We start from the raw sequence: 20,462 nt of genomic DNA, 5'->3' as shown, positions 1-20,462 counted from the left end.
GGAGGAGGTGGAGGGGAGACATGATAACAGCTTTCAAGTACATAAAAGGTTGTTACAAGGAGGAGAAGGAAAAATTCTTCTCCTTAACCTCTGAGGACAGGACAAGAAGCAATGGGCCTAAATTGCAGCAAGGGCGGTTTAGGTTGGCCATTAGGAAAAACTTCATAACTGTCAGGGTTGTTAAGCACTGGAACAACTGCTTAGGGAGGCTGTGGAATCTCATCATGGGAGGTTTTTAAGAATAGGTTAGACAAACACCTGTCAGGAATGGTCTAGCGCTGGGTCATGTACTCCCCTCCCGCCCCCAATTTCTCCCTTCCAGTTAGTAACAGTTTCTAGAGGTTTTCAAACTGTGGCATGCCCCCCTAGTGGGGCATGGAGGAACATTCGGGGGGGGGGGGAGCAGCAACACCAGGCGTCTCAGGCCAGCCCTGCGCAGCGGGCCTCAGGGAGGGAACACCCTCTCCACCCCCTGACGCACCTCAGCGGGCCACCCAGTCTGACTGGGTTGGGGGGGGGGGGGGGGAGATGGACAACCAAAAATTGTAACTCAAAGGGGGCTCAGTTCAAAAATTTTCGTTATGTCCCCACCACCCCCCAACCCAGACAGGCTGAGCAGCCCACTGAGGTGAGTCGGGGATGGACTCACCTCACCACGCGGGGCTGTCCCGAGCCGCCTGGTGTTGCTGCTTGCCTCCCTGAATGTTCCTCCACGCCCCCCCCGGGGAGGCGCACCCCACCATTTGAAAACCTCTGCACTAAATAAAATGCATTGTCCGCCATTACAGGATTTTTCTCGTGTACCCCTTAACGAGAGCTCACAACCCCATAGGAGTACACATACCCCAGTCTGAAAACCACTGGTCTAGTTATTACATAGTCTTGCCTGGAGTGCAGGGGACTGGATTAGATGACCTATTGAGGTCCCTTCCAGCCCTAGACTTCTATGATTCTATTACAGCAAAATAACCATGTACCAATAAAACTGTCCAATAAAAGTAACTGATCAGCAATAACAGATTCAGTATAAAAATGCAAGATGTTTTTAGTTGTGAGCATTCACAATAAAGTGTTGCTACTTCAGCGTACCACCTTCTTTCATCTGTGCCAAGTCCAAGGAATTCAAAAGCCACAAGGTGGAGTGTGACAACTACTTAGTTCGCTTGAATATTTCAGTAAAAACAAATTAATCTATCATGGCCAGCTCCACCTCAAAAAAGGCCATAGGGAAACTGTTTATTTCCAAGAGAATAAAGTTAAAATCATCCAGACATTTTACAGAAGGGGAAGCATCACGTGCAGGAAAACTAAATTTCTAATACTTACAGGTCCTAACCAAAATTTATTTCTATAAAAATTACCTACATGTCAATCACCGGGCAGATTTACAGATGTCAACTCTGCTGATTTGGCAAACTCCAAACTTCTTGCCAATCTCTAGATGTTTTAGTGTGAGACTCCCTCCCCTCCAAATCTACTGAACAGCTCTTCTGCACAAAGACTTTACACCACTTCTGCTATTAGAGACTCCCTTCTTCCATGACAAACAGGCAAAAGAGCCACTGCTTGATGCCCTGCTCTAAATGTGGCTGACACTTGGACAGCTGGCTGTCCAATGCTCACCTGGCCTCTTGGAGATAAGGTAAGGTCATCTTTCTAGTTTCTACAGACTTTGGCTAAAACATCCTTACTAATACAGCTAATACCAGAGAAACTCAATGGCTCAACCCCTCGGCTTCCTAATACAGACCAATAACTTCAAATATATTGGCTTCCAAGGTAACACTGACTGCTGAACAGAAGCAAATAGCTAATGCAAACACTTAGAACACTCTGTACACACTATGGCCTCTTCTGCAAGTGAGTTCATGAACAGACCCAGGAATCAACTGCTCATGATTCCTGGGTCCCTGACATTTCTAAGTTCCAATGTATCTCAGTCTTTCTAGTTACTCATTCCCGAGTCATGATAGCCAGCTCAGCTGCCTCCTGTAGTCACTTACAAAAACAGACCGAAAAATGTATTTGTTTCCAAAATATTCACACTGTCAGTGTTCACTTACTAGCTGAGTAAAGGGCTGTACAGAGGCTATTTGGCACAAAGAATATTTCCTAGCACTGATAGACAGGTGCTGCAGGTTGGCAAAAAAAAGCTCTCAGCACAGCAAGACAGGTGAGTGGCCATACAGGACAGCAAGGACTAAACACTTAAAATTTTCCTCTTTGTCCCCAGCCTACAGAAGGATTGAGTCATGGAGGACGGTTCAGTAGTCAAATTCACCCCTACAAGATTATGAAGCTGTTCTTACACCTTTCCATTCATTACTAGAGACACACTATTGTTTGAGAATATACTGATGAGATCTCAGAAAACAAGTTTATCCAATATCAGTTCAGCTCCATAATTTCAAACCTTTACAGTGAAATTTGGAAAGTTTGCTGTTAGGCTTTGTCCCATTTCATGATCACATCTGTATTTAACTTGCCTGTGCAGATATTTTTTTTTTAAACCCACTGTCAATTTTAGGGCATCACGGATTTGAACTCCATGCCTTAAATTATTCACTTAAAGACATGTTTACACTAGCTTTAGCTGCATCAGTGTTACCAAACTGCAAGACTTTTGCTAGGCCACTAGCTGCCATCAGATTTAACCACTATATATGCCTGTCAAATTTTCTCAGTACAGATGAACCAGCCCTTCTAAGCACCCGTTTAAGCAGATCTTTTCCAAGGAAGTCTGATTGTCCTGGTGATTAAAACAATGGTGGTAGATGACAATACTGTTTATACTGACGGAGCTGAACTAGCTTTAGCAACAGTGAAAAAGCTTTAGAAAAAGTTTCCCAAATGCAGAAAGGGCCTAAATCATCAACCCTTGCCCAGCAAAACAGGAAGTAACTGCAATGTACGCACACTCAAAAGGGGAACTGGAAAGCGTCATGTTAAATCACATGTTTATAAACACTATTCTGAGACCCACCAGTCTCAGTCTTAGGACAATATATTGCATCATGCCAAACCATTTACAAAAATAAGTCTTGCAAAGTACTATTAAGTATTTACACAAGGAACAAATATATAATAATGAGCTCTTCACTCTAGCAAAGAAAGGTATAACACATTCCAATGGCTGGAATTTGGGAATAAGGCATAAATTATTAATAGTGAGAGCTATTAACCATTGGAACAATTTACCAAGGGTCATGGTGGATTCTCCATGACACACAATTTTTAAATCAAGATTGGACGTTTTTCTAAAAGATATGCTCTATTAATTGTTTTAGGGACGTTTATGGCCTGTGTTATACAGGAAGTCAGACTAGATAATCACAATGGTCTCATCCAACCTTAGAATCTATGAATAAGCAAAATTCAATAGTTAAATTTACAGCAATTGTGGGTGCTAAACTGACTGGCAAAAACTGTTCTGTACTAAACAGCCACTTGTAAAAGATCTGTAAATACCTCTAAATGTGTACTTAACAGAAAAACACTGATAATTACGCTCCTTTCTCCTAACTAATTTGGATCCTCCAGCTACCAAGCTAATACTGAAATACTTACAGTAATTTTTAAGGCCTATAATAAAATGTATTTGCAAACAACATTTGGAAATCAACTTATGAGAATTAAAGCATACAATACAGGTCTAAATATTTCATCAAGTTACTCTTTTCTCTCCTTAAAAAATTAAACTTGTCAGCAGACCTTGACAACAAAACCTTTATAGTGCACAGTTGTCTCCAAACTTGATTCTAGCATCACATCAAAAACAGATTTTATTCCAAACAATACATATCCACCTACCCTGCGCTTTGGGAAATTCCTAGGTAGGGAGAACCACCTAAAGAGCTCAAAACTACAGAACAAGGTAAATAGTATGTTGTAATATATGTAACAAATGATAAGCTAGAAAAACAGAGAATGGGAAAAATCCACACCTTTACTGGAAAGTTACTGATTATTAAGCAGCAGAAGAGAAAATTTCCTTTGCTTCAGCCTACAGTACTAATAAATCACTGCGAAAAACCTGCAAGACATAGATGTCTTTGATTGAACACCAGTGGGAAAAGCCTTTAAAAAAAAAAAAGCAGCTACACTTTTAGTGATGATAGCTCTTTTTTTTTTTTTTTACTCTGCATCTGCCATTATTCATCTGTTATATTTACCTTCATAAAGTGTTTTGGGGACAGACAGTTTGAAAAATGCCTTACAAGATAAAGTCATATTGAAGCTTCTTAACTTGCTGGGCTCACAAGGGAGTTCTACTTGCTTTGACACAACCCATACACTGGGGATGTTCAATTCTGGGCTATGACAATGTTTACCCAACACTTTTAGTATTTACACAACACCTTTCACCCAGAAAAGTCCCAAAGAGCTTCCCAAGTTATATGCCAATGAAGGGCAGAGCCAAGCTACATACAGTAAACTGCACAACATTCCAGATGGGGAGAAGGGAGGCACAGACATTGTGATAATCCCCTCTTCTTATGAAAAATTCTGTAATAGCCATGTTTCAGAGTAGCAGCCGTGTTAGTCTGTATCCGCAAAAATAACAGGAGTACTTGTGGCACCTTAGAGACTAACAAATTTATTAGAGCATAAGCTTTCGTGGGCTACAGCCCACTTCTTCGGATGCATATGCATCCGAAGAAGTGGGCTGTAGCCCACGAAAGCTTATGCTCTAATAAATTTGTTAGTCTCTAAGGTGCCACAAGTACTCCTGTTATTTTTGTAATAGCCATAGAGACCAGAACTCAATTGTCCAGTGAAGGAACACAGGACAAGGAGTTAAGAAATCAGTTCTACTCTCTGCTATGCCACTAACTAAAACTGTTTACTGAGTCAAGTCACATTCTCTTTACACCTGAGATTCACAATCCATGAAGTGGGAATAATATTGCTATTCTTTGTAAAATAATTTTACATCTCTAACTGGAGTGTGCAATAGTAGTGCTTTGTATTAATATTAGCCCCAGCCTAAGAGGGCTATACAAACAGTATGCAATATGCTATGCAAAGTTAGATTATGCTGTATTGTCTGTCAAATATTTCATGGAGAGTTACTGTGTTGACAGGACGTACATCTGCATGAAAGACACTGCTGTTAATGAATTTACTGTGTTTACAGCAGCTCTTTCACCTGCCAGGTTCCAGTTTGACACAATGTTAAACAAGCAACTATCATGGGGATTATACAGAGCTAATCCTGAGGGGACCCACACAATGCAAGTGAAACACCCATAAAACAAATACAATTCCCATATGTCAGGTACTTCTGGACCTTGAGGGGAATAATGCTGGCACAGATAGACCCCACAACACTGGGTCCCTTACCACATTTATACAAGAGTAATGCTGCTTGGAGATATGGAAAACCTGATCTAGATAGTCAAGAAAACAGCTGCATTGGCAAAGTTAGCCACCACAGCCACAAGGGCCATAAAGACCCTACATTGGATTAACATGGTCGCTACAAGTTAAAAAGTGAAGTTCTGTGTGCAGTGTTCGACAGAGGGACAGACTAGATCAGGGGTTCTCAAACTGGGGGTCGGGACCCCCTCAGGGGGTCACAAGGTTATAACATGGGAGGTCACGAGCTGTCAACCTCCACCCCATACCCCGCTTTGCCTCCAGCATGTATAATGGTGTTAAAAATATAAAAAAGTATTTCTAATTTATAAGGGGGGGGGGGTCACACTCAGAGACTTGGTATGTGAAAGGGGTCACCAGTAAAAAAAGTTTGAGAGCCACTGGACTAGATGATCTACTGGTCCCTCTCCTAGCCTTGAAGGGTCTGACTCTATAGGCGGGTTGCCCATTCCCCCAGGCCCAAAGGGCCAGTCACCTCCCACACCCCTGTATCCGATACCCGGGCGAGGCGGCGGCTGTCGGGCGATACTTCACCTGGTCGGCCCCAAAGGGCGTGATGTTGGCTTTGACGGAGCCCACGCTCAAGCCCACCAGGGCCAAGCCGGCGAAGACGGCGATGGAGCAGTAGCGGGTGGCTCCCTCCTGGGAGCAGGGGGCGAGGGTGGCGTTGGCACCCACGGGGGAGGAGCAGTTCTCGATGCTGGCCAGAGAGATCTTCCCGCAGAGGGCCTGCCGGGGGCCCGGGGCAGCCAGGGCCGGGAAGGCCAGCATGCCCAGCAGGTAAAGCGCCAGGCTGAGCAGGATGGTGCCGAATTTGCCCAGCAGGGCGTCGGCCAGCCAGCCGCCGAAGGGCGAGACCAGGTAGGTGACGCCCATGAAGATCAGCAGGGCCTGGCTGGCCTGGGCGCCCTCCCAGCTGTAGGGGGGCCCGTTGAGGAAAAGCACCAGGTTGGAGGTGATGCCGTAGAAGGCCACCCGCTCCAGCAGCTCGGCCAGCAGCACGGCGGCGCAGGCCAGGCGCCGGCCCTGGAAGGAGCTAGGGCCGCCGGGCGGACCCCGGCCCCGCCACCTGCCGCTGCCGCCCCCCAGCAGGGGGCTCCGCTCCCCGGGATCGGCCCCGCGGGTCCCCTCCATGGGGCGGCCTGTGACAGGCGCCAACGCCGAGCCCCCTCCTCCGTCCCCGCTGACCGCCGGAGCCCCCTCAGCCAACGCTCCCCCGGCAAAGAAACTTCTCCTGCCCGCCCTCCTCAGCTCTCTAGCCTAGGGCTCCAGCCCCGCCCGCTCGGCCCATGCTATACGCGCTGATTGGCTGCGTCGGCTGTCACTTCCTCAATGGCGCTTCCGGGTTCCGCGCGCAGGTGTTGAGCGGGGGCTGCCCCTAGCCAGGTCCCGCCCAGGGGGCGGAGTGACGTGGCTGGGTGGGGCGTGGCTGAGCGCCTGGCTCACTGGTGGGAGTTATTGCAGGGGGAATGTGAGCCCTGGGTGGCTTCTCTGTGGGGTAAATTCAGACTCCAGGTGCTACAATGATGGGACCACACAACAGTTACTTTCCACCCACCTGAGTTCCTGAAATGGGCCTGATGCTCTTGGGCCTGCACTGTCTTTAGAGGACCAGGAACCTCTGACTTGTGATTGTGTTTTGGCATATTATTCTATGGACTGGATATTATTATGTATTACACACTCTAATTTTATTGTATTTATACAGTCCAACGGGTGTGCACAACACTTTATTGAAAGATGAAATGATAGATTCAGGACCTTATGTGATAATTCAACACTCAACAAAAAAGGGATAACAACAAAGAATGGGACAAGGGGATCGAGGGGGGATGGTATAACAGAAAAGGATCATGATTTTATGTACACTTTGGCCATAAACAGTGAAATACCCTGCTGCCTCTCACTGATTTCCAGGAAAACCCACATAGTTTCTATTCTTTTTAGGTTCTTATGCTGCTGCCATCATCATGGTATATAGAGAGCCTAATTCTGGACTAAATTTTAAAGTATGTTCCTCTTACATTGAATAACCTCACTGATAATTTTTTTCATTTTCACTTCTTTAAAAGGTCATAGCCTGAAACAGATCCTGTCTTCATAGTTTGAAATAGATGGACCAGTTAATCTTCTCCTTTTCTGATTTCAACATTGAATTTAAAAAATTGCTTGTATAATAATAATAAAATATTACTATGAAAATGTGATTTTTGCTCTTGCTGCAGTTCATAGTCAGAAAAAAGAAAAGAGAAAACAGGAATGACAGGAAAAAATTATCTTGGAAAAAATGGAATTCTCAGTGTAAACTGTCCCATTGTTTATGTAATGCTTTTGCATCACACTGATATTATTTAAACTGATCAATTGACACACCTTCAAAATTATTAATATTTATATTTAGCATTTGGTGCTGTTGTGTAAGATGTGAAAGATAAGTGATTAGGAAGCATAGTTTAGACTTGCCTTTTATTTTTTTCTTCCCACTGTATTTGAGTTTTACTATGTGTCACCGATCACCTGAAGAAATTAAGGCCTTGACTTCAGTGGGACTACTCAGGCAGTAAAATTAACCATGCGCGTCAGCGTTTGCTGGTTCAGGGCCTTAAAGTTCCCCTTTTGCCATCTTCGCTTATGCTAATTAGCAGTTGAAGTTAATGGGCCTAATTTTGTGAGTAAGTGTACTTTATCATGAATAAGGGCATTTAATACTTCATTGGGACTAGTCACAAAGGCAAACACTATGCTCAGAAGTATGTGTTGTAGGATCAGGCCCTAAGGTAAAATGTTTGCTCTGAACAAAATGGAAGAGATATTGCACTCTTCCTGTTTTCAATAAAAAGGCAGATTGACAATATACCACCACACCCAGGCATCTGGTTGCAAATCAAGATTTTATAATTGTCAGTAAAGGAGTACAGCTAAGTGTTGCTAATTAAACAGCTGGTCCCAGTAAAAAATGCACTTATCTTTAAAGAAGGGCATTTGTAAATAACATACTGACCCCGTGGAAGTGACTCATTACATATATTTGCTCACTTTAATGTTTAAACTTAATGACAAAGTGCAGCAAAGTTCATATAACCAAATGTGGATGAAGGATCTCATGTTTGTAAATTATTGTTGTAAAGTTACCAATAATTTAACAGGAACTGATCAATACTTTAGGTTTATATGACTTACCTAATTTTGTATACTATGCAACTAGTGTGATTACATCGTCTAAGGTTTCTAATGGCATTGCCCAGAGACTATCAAGTAGATAACATTACTTTGCATTAGGGCACACTTTAATATACACAGACATCACATTCTAGTCCCTGCACAAATTATTTTAGCAGCAGCGAGCTGACGCTTTATATTGGCACATCCACCAACTGTTAAAAACATCTTGCAACACTGAAATAGTCATATTTAATATTAGAGAGGCACATTATAAAAATGTTATTGTCTCTTCAGTACTGAGAAATAAGTAGTTATGACAGTCCCACTGAAATTCAAAAGCAGCTGTATCTACTGAATTTACTGTCTATGAAATATAGTGGCTTCACCAGAGAAATTTTTCATTTTTCTCCAAACAAGAACATTTTTAGCTACAGTACATTTAAAACTCCTGCATGAGGATATACCCAGGATGAATGTACCACCCAGTCAGCTCTTATGCCAACTGGTGTTGCATAAGAATAATGCTTTTTTAGGGTTACCATATTTTGAGCCTCCAAAAGGAGGACACTCCACGGGGGCCCGGCCCCGCCCCCAGCCCCGCCCCCAGCCCCGCCCACACCCCCACCCCAACTCCGCCCCTTCCCCAAAGTCCCCGCCCCAACTCCGCCCCCTCCCCTGCTTCCCACGAACATTTGATTCGCGGGAAGCCTGAAGCAGGTAAAGGGGGTGTGGGGGGAGGAGGCGCGGCCCAGTCTGGCCCCCCCGGCGTCTCCAGCCTGGGTCGGCTCGGGCTCTGGGGTGCCGGCCCCGGGCCAGCCCCTGGCCGAGCACCCCCGGCCCGCCCAGCACTGCCGGTCCCCGGCCCGGCCCCCGGCTCAGCACCCCCCGGCCCCTGGGCCCCGGCCCCGGCCCCGGCCCGGCACCGCCGGCCCGGCCCCCGGCACCGGCCCCCGGCTTGGCACCGCACCGCCGGCCCGGTCCCCGGCCCGGCCCCCGGCCCCCAGCTCAGCACCGCCGGCCCGGTCCCCAGCTCGGCACCGCCGGCCCAGCCCCCGGCCCGGCACCGCCGGCCCGGTCCCCGGCTCGGCACCGCCGGCCCCCGGCCCCGTCTCGGCACCGCTGGCCCCCGGGCCGGCCCCCAGCCCAGCACTGCCGGCCCCGCATGTCCCGATTTTCCCGGACATGTCCGGCTTTTTGGGATTTCCCCCCGGACGGGGATTTGGAGCCCAAAAAGCCGGACATGTCCGGGAAAATTCGGACGTATGGTAACCCTAGCTTTTTCCATGGAAAGTCAACATTTTATGAAGGATGTAGGTGTGAGTTTTTCAAAGCAGGGGAGACCTGTCTGAAAAGGTTATGAGGTCTTTCCAGGAAAGTTTAATCAACACCAGATAAATGGATGGAGAATTGTTTTTCCTTCCTTGCTTCCTTACTGTTGAATTAGGAGTAGTGTTTCCAACTGTCTAATCACACAAACCCAACCACCCATGCCCTGCCCCATCTGAGGCCCTGCCCCGCTCATTCCATCCCCCCTCCCTCCGTCACTCGATCTCCCCCACTCTCACTCACTTTCACCAGGCTGGGACAGAGGGGGCGGACTATGGGAGGGAATTTGAGTGCAGGAGGGGGCTCAGAGCTGGGGCAGGAGGTTGGGGTGTGGGAGAGGGGGCCGGGCTCTGGGCTGGGGCTGGAGGTTGGGGTGTGGGAGGGGGTGCAAGCTCTGGGAGGGGGTTTGTGTGCAGGAGGGGGGTCAGGGCTGGGGTAGGGGGTTGGGGTGCGGGAAGGGATGAGGGGTGCAAGCTCCGGCCGGGTGGTGTTTACCTCGGGCAGCTCCGGGTCGGTGGCACAGCGGGGCTAAGGCAGGCTTCAAGATTCCATCTCTCTAATTGGGACTCTATTTCCCCCGTGTGAAGATTTCTACATTCTAGGAAACAAGGAATTTACTTTTCCTCCACGTATGACAAATTTGTTGAAGTTGAATATTCAGATTTAAATCAGATAAAACTTCTCCAAAACAGGGCTTACTAAGCCTTAGTTCTTGAGAGGTTTCTAAGGGCTTGTTTACACTTCTGCTTATGTCAATGTAACTTACGTTCAGGGGTGTGAAAAAACCACCCATCTGAGCGATGTAAATTACATCAACTCAAAGCAGTGTCTACTCCTCACTATGCGGGCGGGAGACACTCTCCTGCTGACATAGCTTCCGCCTCTCATTGAGGTGGAGTAATTACGTCGATGGGAGAGTGCGATGTAGTGTGTCTTCACCAGATATCGGCGCCACTGCAGTGCAGAAGTGAAGACAAATCCTAAGTCCTCCCCTAAGGTTCAAAAATTTATTCTGTGGAAAATATTTCTGAAAGAAAGGTGCAGTTTTTACACTTGTGATGGGCTCAAACCAAAATCCCAGATCTGAATGCTCCTAATGTTGGGAAAGTTTGGATCTACTAATTTTTTTATTTGGTTTTCATCTTGATGGATAACACATTCACATCCAATTACTATATCAAAAAATGCAAACACATACAACAAAAATATTATTCCAGAGCACAGTAAGGTATGTATTTATGTGGGCTGTTGTTTGACAAATGTTTGGTTTCTTTGCACATGCAAAACAGAACAATGGGAAAAAAAGGAAAACATGTAGCCGTTAAAATCACCCCTCGGTTTGATGAAATATTCCTAAGGGGCCATTTCTTTGTTAATATGTGCCGATTTGCCACATTTCATTCGTTTGGAGGGAGCCTCAATTTTAATCTCCCTAATTCACATTGGGCAGCCCTGTTTAAGTGTATGCATGTGAGCATACACAGTTAGCGTGGGTATGCTAATTTGTGCTAGGCTTAAATAAAACTCCCAGATCTGAATGCTTCTAATATTGGGAAAGTTTTGGCTTGGAGTAATGTGTATGCAGTAAGGATGGGTGTGCGTTTGTCAGCTGTGTGCATGTGTGAGGAAGAAAGTATATGTTTCTCTCTCAGGTTCTAATTCTAATCTCACTAAGGTCATAAAAACTTTACTGGTAGATCAGGTAAGGGGTGTGACTTTTTTTAAAACCAACATAATTATACCAGTAAAAGCCCTAGCAGTTATAGCAGTATAAAGGTAACTTAGGTCAGGTCTATATTGCAAACTTTTGCTGGCATATGTATGTCGGTCAGGGGTGTGATGAGGTTTGAGTTGTGACCAACATAGCTGTGCTAGCAAAATTCCTTAGTGTAAACACAGTTTCACGCAAGGGGGACTGGAATAAGCTATGCCACTTTTGCCATTATAAACTGGATCCATATAAGGAATACTTTGCCAATATGGTATGCCCATATATCTATACCTGCAAAGCCTTCCAAGTGTGGTGTACCTATACTGGTATAGAATTCGGATGTGTATAACAGCCCCCAACCCTTTATACTAATATAGCTGGGTCCAAACTAGGGCAGGTTGTACCACTTTGACTATGCTGGCATAGTTAAAGAGGTACAACTTTCTAGTGTGGACAGGGCCTTTGAGTGGTGTCAATCAGGAGTAACTCAATTCAAGTCACCAGTGTAAAAGTGGTGCAAGTGAAGAAACAGTCTGGCTTTGTGAGACCTGAATCTGCAGGGGCGGGGAGTCTCTCTCTCTGTCTCTCTGACTTTACTGGCCTGACAGGCTAGATCAGTGTTGGGAAGCTTAAAGAAGAGTCGCCCCCGCCCCGTCGTCTCTCTCTCTCTCTCTTTCTTTCTCCTGGGTGGGCCCGATCCACTCAGAATAGGGCTTGGCCCCACATTTAGGGCTGGAGCCCCTGTGTGCATTTGTCACTGGTGTCCGTGGCTAGGGAGTGTCTGTCCCCTCCCCGCCCTCCGCCGTAAGGAGCAGGAGGGAGGCTCTCTCTGTCCCGCCCCGGGGGAGGCGGAACTCTAATTCCGGGCTCCTGCGGCCGGCGTGCCGTTGTGGGACCGGACTGTAGGCAGCAGCCACAGGCCGGTAACGCTGCCTTGGGTGCCGGCTACGGAGCGATGGCAGCGGCCCCAAGGAGGTTCCCTGCCCTGGCCCTGCTTGGGAGCTGCCCGTAGCTACCGCCGGGCCGGGCCGCGATGAGGCTGCTCCTGCTGGCCTGTCTCCGAGCCCAGACGGGGAACGCTACCACCGCGGGCAGGATACAGTAAGTGCCGGCTCTGTTCACGGGGGAGTCCCCTGGACCCGCCTGTCCCCGCTGCTCCCTCCCCCGTTCACAGGGGCCAGGGGCTCCCCTGGACCCGCCTCTCCCCGCTGCTCCCTCCCCCGTTCACAGGGGCCAGAGGGGACGCCCTGGGATTTGCCTTCCCCATTCTTAAGGAGGATTTTCCCACGTCTGCCTTTCCTCCTTGCATAGGAAAAACGGGGGGGCTCCCTATGCCTGTTTCTTCATCCACAGGGACAAGGGAGAGCTGTTATCTCCCTTGTGCCTGGACTGGCCTCCCTTTTATCCACATGGGCAAGAGGGCACGCTGCCTAGCTCTCTTTCTCTCTCCCATTCCAAAAGAAGTGGGTGAGTGGGTGAATTCCTTTGTGTGTAATACCCCCCCCCCCCCCCCACTGAGTCCACTTCCATAGGGACAGCCAGGTGAAGAGTGGGTGCAACATAATGTATTTTCCTATCAGGGCTTCTTTCAGGCCCTGAGAAATTCCCAGTAACGACCCAACCATTCCCAGTCTCTGTTCAAACCTAAGTTAATTGTATCTAATTTGCATATTAATTCAAGTTCAGCAGTCTCTCTTTGGAGTCTGTTTTTGAAGTTTTTTGTTGTTGCAAAATTGCCACCTTCAGGTCTGTCACTGAGTGGTTAGAGAGATTGAAGTGTTCTCCCACTGGTTTTTGAATGTTATGATTCCTGATGTCAGATTTGTGTCCATTTATTTACAGAGACTGGGAATAGTTGGGTCATTACACTAATTGAATCTATTTCCTCATGTTAAAAATAACAGGAGTACTTGTGGCACCTTAGAGACTAACAAATTTATTAGAGCATAAGCTTTCGTGGGCTACAACCCACTTCTTATGCTCTAATAAATTTGTTAGTCTCTAAGGTGCCACAAGTACTCCTGTTATTTTTGAGGATACAGACTAACACGGCTGCTACTCTGATTCCTCATGTTAAACTATGTTAAAATACCCTCACACCTTCTATGGGTCATCTCGATTATTACTTCAAAGGTTTTTTTCTCTCTCCTGCTGATAGCTCATCTCAATTGATTGGCCTCTTACAGTTGGTATGGCTACTCCCACCTTTTCACATTCTCTGTATCGGGGCCAGCTCTAGGTCTTTTGCTGCCCCAAGCAAAAAAAAATTTGGCTCCCCCCCCCCCCCCCCCGCCAGCCCTGGGCTCTCTCTCTTCCCCCCCGCCAACTGCACCCTCCTGCTGCCCCAGCCCTGGGTCACTGGTAACTCGCTCCCAGGGCGGGTCATTCAGCAGGAATTTTGGATGTGCACAGAACACAGACAGGATTGGTTCCCATATGGTTACAGAACTGCAGTAAAGTGGAACAATTTTCAGCTTGTGTGATTGAAGGATATCTGGATGCATATTATAAGACTAACCTACATAAATGAGGAAAAGTTGAGGTGCCTTTATTATTCTTTTGTTCCATTCTTTGTTTCTATGGGGAATTTGCCAATGCAATATCACTGTCTTCCTTTTAAACAAATAAAACCATAACTTAAAAAAAAAAAAAAAGCAATGGCTGTTGAAAGTAGCAATTCCAGTCCTAATAACCACTGGGAAGCATTTCTTGCTCAATTTATTCCACTTTTTCTACAGCAAGTTACAGTGGATCCGTATATTTGATTTGGGAGAAATGAAGTAACAGCTGCCCAAATTGAGCTTGAGCACTCCTGAATTTTGAGGTGTTCAAATCTGGAAGGCAGGTGCTAGATTCTCTTTCTGAATATTAGCTAAATCTGGAAAGGAAAAGTCAATTTCTGCTTCCATGGCTCAGCAGTGTAAATCCTCCTATGTGCCTGGTACTGTATCTAAAGCTGCCCAGGTCCAGAGCCTCCCCTCCCTTACTTTTCATTTTAAATTCTAGTGGGATCCACGTACCTCCCTTGCTAGGCTTCAGATAGAGAGGTGCACTGTCCATTTAGTCCACCCAATTCTTTCTTTGGGGGAGAGCCCAGGGCTGGGGCGGCAGGAGGTGCAGGTGGGGGCCAGAGCTTGGGCGGCAGGAGGTGTAGGTGCGAGGGGGGGGGAGGGAAAGAGCCCAGGGCTGGGGCGGCAGGAGGTGCAGGTGAGGGCCAGGGCTGGGGCGGCAGGAGGTGCAGGTGGGGGCCAGGGCTGGGGGTGCAGGTGGGGCGGGGGGAGAAGAGCCCAGGGCTGGGGCGGCAGGGGGGTGTGGGTGGGGAGAGAGTCCAGGGCTGGGGCAACACGGGGGTGCGGGGGGAGCCCAGGGCTGGGGTGGGGGCGGCAAAAAACCTAAAGCTGGCTCTGTCCCTACCACTCACAGCAAGCTGCAGCATGAGGTTTCAGTTCCACACTCCTTGCCCCTCCCTTTCCTGTTAATTGCGGTTGAGGGAATGCTGGGAAATGTAGTTCTTTCCCTGCTCCAGGGCTGGCTCTGTAGTCAGGGAGCTAACCAAGGAACTACAGCTCCCAGGGCCTCCTGTCGGTTCTCAGCTCCCATGCTGGATTCTTGCGCCCCTGCAAATTTGCCGCCCCAAGCAACTGCTTGCTTTGCTGGTGCCTAGAGCCGGCCCTGCTCTGTATGTATAAATATCTTCTTTCTGTGTTCCATTCTATGCATCCGATGAAGTGGGCTATAGCCCACGAAAGCTTATGCTCAAATAAATTCTTTAGTCTCTAAGGTGCCACAAGTACTCCTGTTCTTTTTGCGGATACAGACTAACACGGCTGCTACTCTGAAACCTATCCCTTTCCGTGTTTGCTTTTTCACTGATGGAAAGCATTCAGTTATATCAAAATGATAGATAATTGGGAGCAGATAAAACAACAAAAACAATTCCCAGAATATTCTACCCTCATCTTTCCTATGTAGGATTATTTTTTGGCCTTATAAATTACTCAGATTTTAGCTAGCCTTCCAAATATTAGCTCCAGCCTTGGAAAAATCTTGTAAATCTTCAGCCCCTGTAACAGCTCAGGGCTTGTTTATCTGCAATAGCTGCACTGGTATAACTTGAATCATCTTTTAAACTGATTTAAAAGGCTGTGTGGACACTTTTTTTCTGTTAAAGAATGGCTTAAACCTGTTCCTAAACAAGATTGGCTAAACTGAAATAAAAGTGTCCACACAGGAATTTGCACCAGTTTAAAAATACACCTCTACCCCGATATAACATGAATTCGGATATAATGCGGTAAAGCAGTGCTCCGGGGGGCTGCGCGTTCCGGCGGATCAAAGCAAGTTCAATATAACGCGGTTTCACCTATAACGCGGTAAGATTTTTTGGCTCCCGAGGACAGCGTTATATCGGGGTAGAGGTGTATTGATTTAAATTAACACATTAAGTTAGACTGGTGCAACTTTCTTAGCTAGACAAGACCTCAGAAAGGAGAGATTGAAGGGGATCTCATTTCAGTTGCAGTTTATAAGTCTGATAGAGGTGTTTAACCTACACTGAAGGTTCCAGTGCTCAGGAAGTTGGAGAATCAATGCCCAACAGAATCAGAATGTCTCATCTCAGTTATTATAAACACTATTCATAGCAGTGGTGTAAAGGACCCCACAAAAACAAATCCGATCTGGATAATGTGTAAGCAATATTAGCTAGAAATCTATTTTCCTGTTTAGTAGCGTTAGCTGTCAGTTGTTCAGTTTAAACAATCTTACATTGGCACTGCCAGGTAAGAACAGTTACTTTAATTATTGTAGCTATTATTTAAACAGCCTTTTTATATAAAAGGCCCAGAGCCTCATACGCTTTAACTTTAGACATTGTGAGAATCCCAGTTCATAAAGTTAAGCACATAAGTCTTTGCAGCACTGTGCTTAAATATGTAGAAGATTTTATATGCTCAAGGAAATGTACAGCTTGCTTTAATCACATCCGTGTGTGTGCATACTGGTTTATTTACTCAAACCTTTTTATATGTTGACCTGCAGCAAGCATTGGATTGTTTAAAAAATTAAAACGCTTAAATTGTTCCTAAATGGGACAGCTGCTAATGTAGGTTAATTTTATGGCTTGAGATCACTGAGTATGCTAAGTTTGTGATACTAGTTTGTTTATATAACTGCTTTATCTCTTCACACAATATTTTCATCTTCTGAATTTAAACTCTTAAATTTCCTAGTGACAAAGATACCAGAGTCTAATTTGTCTGTAAACCTTTGGGACAGATTCTTAGCTGGTGTAAATTGGCATAGCTGATTTCAAGCAACTGAAGATCTGGCTCTTTTTAAAATAAAAACAGCTCCATAATAAAGGTGATAAAGACATCAATTATGTTTGGCCTCCTTAACATTTCATCCTTAATCTGCATGACAACCTATTCATGGCTGTCTCTGCTCAGACTGTCATTCTTTAAACCCTCGAAGAGGGATCAAAAAGGGGGGTGTTAGGAAGGAAAAGAAATTAGTTAATCTACCCCCCTTGGAATTTTCTACTCACCTTTTATTACCTGTTGTGCAAGGGGGAACAGACATTGAAACTTTTGAGGGGTTGATTTATGAAGACTTAAATGAAGTTTTTGTGACTATGTAGACATTTTTGAGAGGGAGACATTGTTACAGTTTCCTATTTGAAATTGTGTAAATCCCCAGGAAAACAATCACATTCACAAGAGCATAAAACCCACAAAAATAATGTAAAGGCTAATAATTGCTTGTTGAAATTTAGCATATAAATTTACAAATAACCTGAGTAATCAAATGATCCCCAGTTCAAGGGCACCATATGTTAATACATATAAAGCCTGTAGAAATGTTAGCTGCCCTGGAGATAGATTAGAAAATTGGGTGTCTGTGCATGCATGCTACAATGCAGATTAGATGTTAATCAATTTAGCATTGAGCATTGGGGGTTTTTTCCTCTATTTTTTCCTTGCACTTCCTACCTGGTGGTACTACTACTACAGAAGAGGGTGTGCATGTCAAAAAATCCCCTTCGTTTCATATTAGATAGCAGCGTAGAGATCTCTTACCTCCCTGCAGTTGCATTGGCAAACTGTGTTCATATCTGTGTTTGCTCCCCATAGGTGAAGTGGGTTATAGCCCACAAAAGCTTATGCCCAAATAAATTTGTTAGTCTCTAAGGCCTGGTCCACACTACCCCCCCACTTCGGACTAAGGTACGCAAATTCAGCTACGTTAATAACGTAGCTGAATTCGAAGTACCTTAGTCCGAACTTACCGCGGGTCCACATGCGGCAGGCAGGCTCCCCCGTCGATGCCGCGTACTCCTCTCGCCGAGCTGGAGTACGGCGTCGACGGCGAGCACTTCCGGGATTGATCCGGGATCGATTTATCGCGTCTAGACAAGACGCGATAAATCGATCCCAGAACATCGATTGCCTGCCGTCGGACCCGGAGGTAAGTGTAGACGTACCCTAAGGTGCCACAAGGACTCCTCATTGTTTTTGCTGATACAGACTAACATGGCTACCCTTTTGAAACCTGCAGGTATTCCTCATTCATCCTCCACTCCTGAGGCCTTGCATTCCAACCTTTACAGTCCCAGCAGGTGATGAGTGCTGCATTCCAACAGGATTTACACAGCTGAACCTGTTGACAAGCAGAGTGAAACTTCATTGGGTTCAGTTCTACTTCTAGAGAGAAAACTACTGACTTCGGGCCCGAGAAGCAGAGTAATTGCCCCTCACAATTGCTGTTTTGATAGTTCAACTCCACAATGGATGTGATCCAAAGCTAGTCCTATATCTGTTGGGGTGTACTCATTTCAAGCTGACACAAATCATCTATGTTAATTCCTTCCACCCATGCTGTTTGGAAAGAGATGTCCAAGGCAGGGAGAAATTAAAGAAAAATTGATGTTGATTAAATAAGTAGGAATAAATTAAGTGAATGGTTGAGAGTGTACAGCAGTAATTGTAGACTGCTGGCCATCTTTAAAGTTTGTTACAGTCACAAGAATAATGTATAGTGTGCAAATAAAGGTGTCTCATTCTTTTTGTAAGGGAGAGGAACAAAGTTCACTGATAAAGGCAATTTCAAACCGAAAAAGGTTATATGAAGACAGATTTGGTTTCACAGTAAAAACATCTCAAAGTTGTAATTTAAATACTTACAGCTTCCGTAGACTTTACTGGGAATTGTGGTTGGTCACTACCTCTGGGGCTCAGGCACTACAGACCTGATCCAAACACCAGCTGAAGTAGAAATTATTTCATTGACTTCAGTGGGTTTAAACTTAGGGTACGTCTATACTTACCTCCGGGTCCGGCGGTAAGCAATCGATCTTCTGGGATCGATTTATCGCGTCTTGTCTAGACGCGATAAATCGATCCCGGATCGATCCCGGAGGTGCTCGCCGTCGACGCCGGTACTCCTGCTCCGCGAGAGGAGTATGCGGAGTCGACGGGGGAGCCTGCCTGCCGCGTGTGGACCCGCGGTAAGTTCGAACTAAGATAGTTCGACTTCAGCTACGTGAATAACGTAGCTGAAGTTGCGTATCTTAGTTCGAAGTGGGGGGTTAGTGTGGACCAGCCCTTAACCCCTCTACACTCAGCAACAGCTAATATAGCTTTGGAAATCAGCTGCTGACAGAGGGTTTGTGGAAGAGAATCAGTGTAGTAGTATAGTATGAAATGTATTCAAAAGGGGCATTATTATTGAATTGTATTACTGTAACACCTAGGTAGTCCTAATCCTAGACCAGGAGCCGGTTGTGTTAGGCACTGTACAAACACCGAAAAAGAAGTTCCTGGACAGCAGTCACTCTATCCCCATAACTTATTGTACAGTACAACCCCATTCAAAATGAGAATATAAAAGAAAGTGGGGTTTTTTGGAGGTGGGGAGCAAAGAAGAGGAGTGGTTATAGTGCAAAACAACACAGGTGTTGCAAGCTACAGCATGCAAGAACCAAGGATTATTTTAACTCACAGGAAACCTTGGAATCCCAATCAGTTTGGAACCACAAAACAAACTTGCAGTGCATGAAGAACCATGAACTCTGGAATCAGGTGGGGGTGTCGGTGTTGCATTTTTCAGATTGCTAGCCGGGACAAACCAGAAGCAGCAATCAATATACTCCTGAGGGCGTTCTGCGCTAAAAAAATAAAAATTCTGCAAATGTTATTTGTCAAATAAATTTGGAGACTCCAGCACAGCATTGGGGAGCACAGGCCACTGGCTGCACAGAGGTGGGAGATCGCTGTGCATCTCTCCCCTCCCCCCAGACAGGGCCTCAGCAGTGAGGCTGCACCCAACCCTGACACAAAGCAAGGACCGGCCTGCCCCAGAAACACCCCAGGGCCCTGCCCTTCTGTGCCAGGTACACCAGGTGTGGGCAGGCAGGCTCCAAGTGTGAAGGGTCTTAGTGTGGGGGGATCCAGGTGTGTGTGTGGGAGGATCTGGATGCACAGGTGATTGTTGGAGGGTTCTGGGTGCAACAGTAACGGGACTTTGCAGGTGAAGGTGGTTGAGGCTCGGCGGGGGTCTGGGTGTGGGGGAACAGAGCTCGGGGGGGGGGGGGAGTTCTGGGTGTGGGTGGTCCAGATGCTGGGGGAGTGGGGCTCAGTGGGGTGGGGATCCAGGTGCAGCTGGTTGGGGCTCAGTGGGGCAGGGATCTGGATGCGGGTGGCTCGTCGGGGTGATCCAGGTGCAGGGGGAGTGGAGCTCAGCGGGAGGGTCTAGGTATGAGGGGGTCTGGATTCATGAAGGTTGGGTGGATGGGGGAGCAGCTCCCTGTACAGGGATCCCTCCTCCTGCAGCTTAGGAGCAATGGGGGGAGGAATTTGCAGAGATTCCTGCAGCTGGGGGAGAA

At 46.4% G+C, this 20,462-nt stretch overlaps 2 protein-coding genes across 2 annotated transcripts in view; one reads left to right on the top strand and one right to left on the bottom strand.

Moving 5' to 3' along the window:
* SLC15A4 (solute carrier family 15 member 4) overlaps positions 1-6,513 on the bottom strand; it is a 54,392-nt gene extending 47,879 nt beyond the window's left edge. Inside the window, exon 1 of the mRNA XM_065417505.1 lies at positions 5,914-6,513. Within this exon, the coding sequence (XP_065273577.1) occupies positions 5,914-6,513 (600 nt within the window). The remainder of the gene's footprint in view (positions 1-5,913) is intronic.
* A 5,957-nt stretch (positions 6,514-12,470) lies between these two features.
* GLT1D1 (glycosyltransferase 1 domain containing 1) overlaps positions 12,471-20,462 on the top strand; it is a 95,330-nt gene continuing 87,338 nt past the window's right edge. Inside the window, exon 1 of the mRNA XM_065417981.1 lies at positions 12,471-12,679. Coding sequence (XP_065274053.1) covers positions 12,612-12,679 — 68 coding nt within the window. The 5' untranslated portion in view covers positions 12,471-12,611. The remainder of the gene's footprint in view (positions 12,680-20,462) is intronic.

Source organism: Emys orbicularis, chromosome 16, assembly GCF_028017835.1.
Source record: "Emys orbicularis isolate rEmyOrb1 chromosome 16, rEmyOrb1.hap1, whole genome shotgun sequence".
Taxonomy (NCBI): domain Eukaryota; kingdom Metazoa; phylum Chordata; order Testudines; family Emydidae; genus Emys; species Emys orbicularis.
Note: the sequence above shows the minus strand (reverse complement) of the source record. Positions and strands in the feature narration are given on the sequence as shown.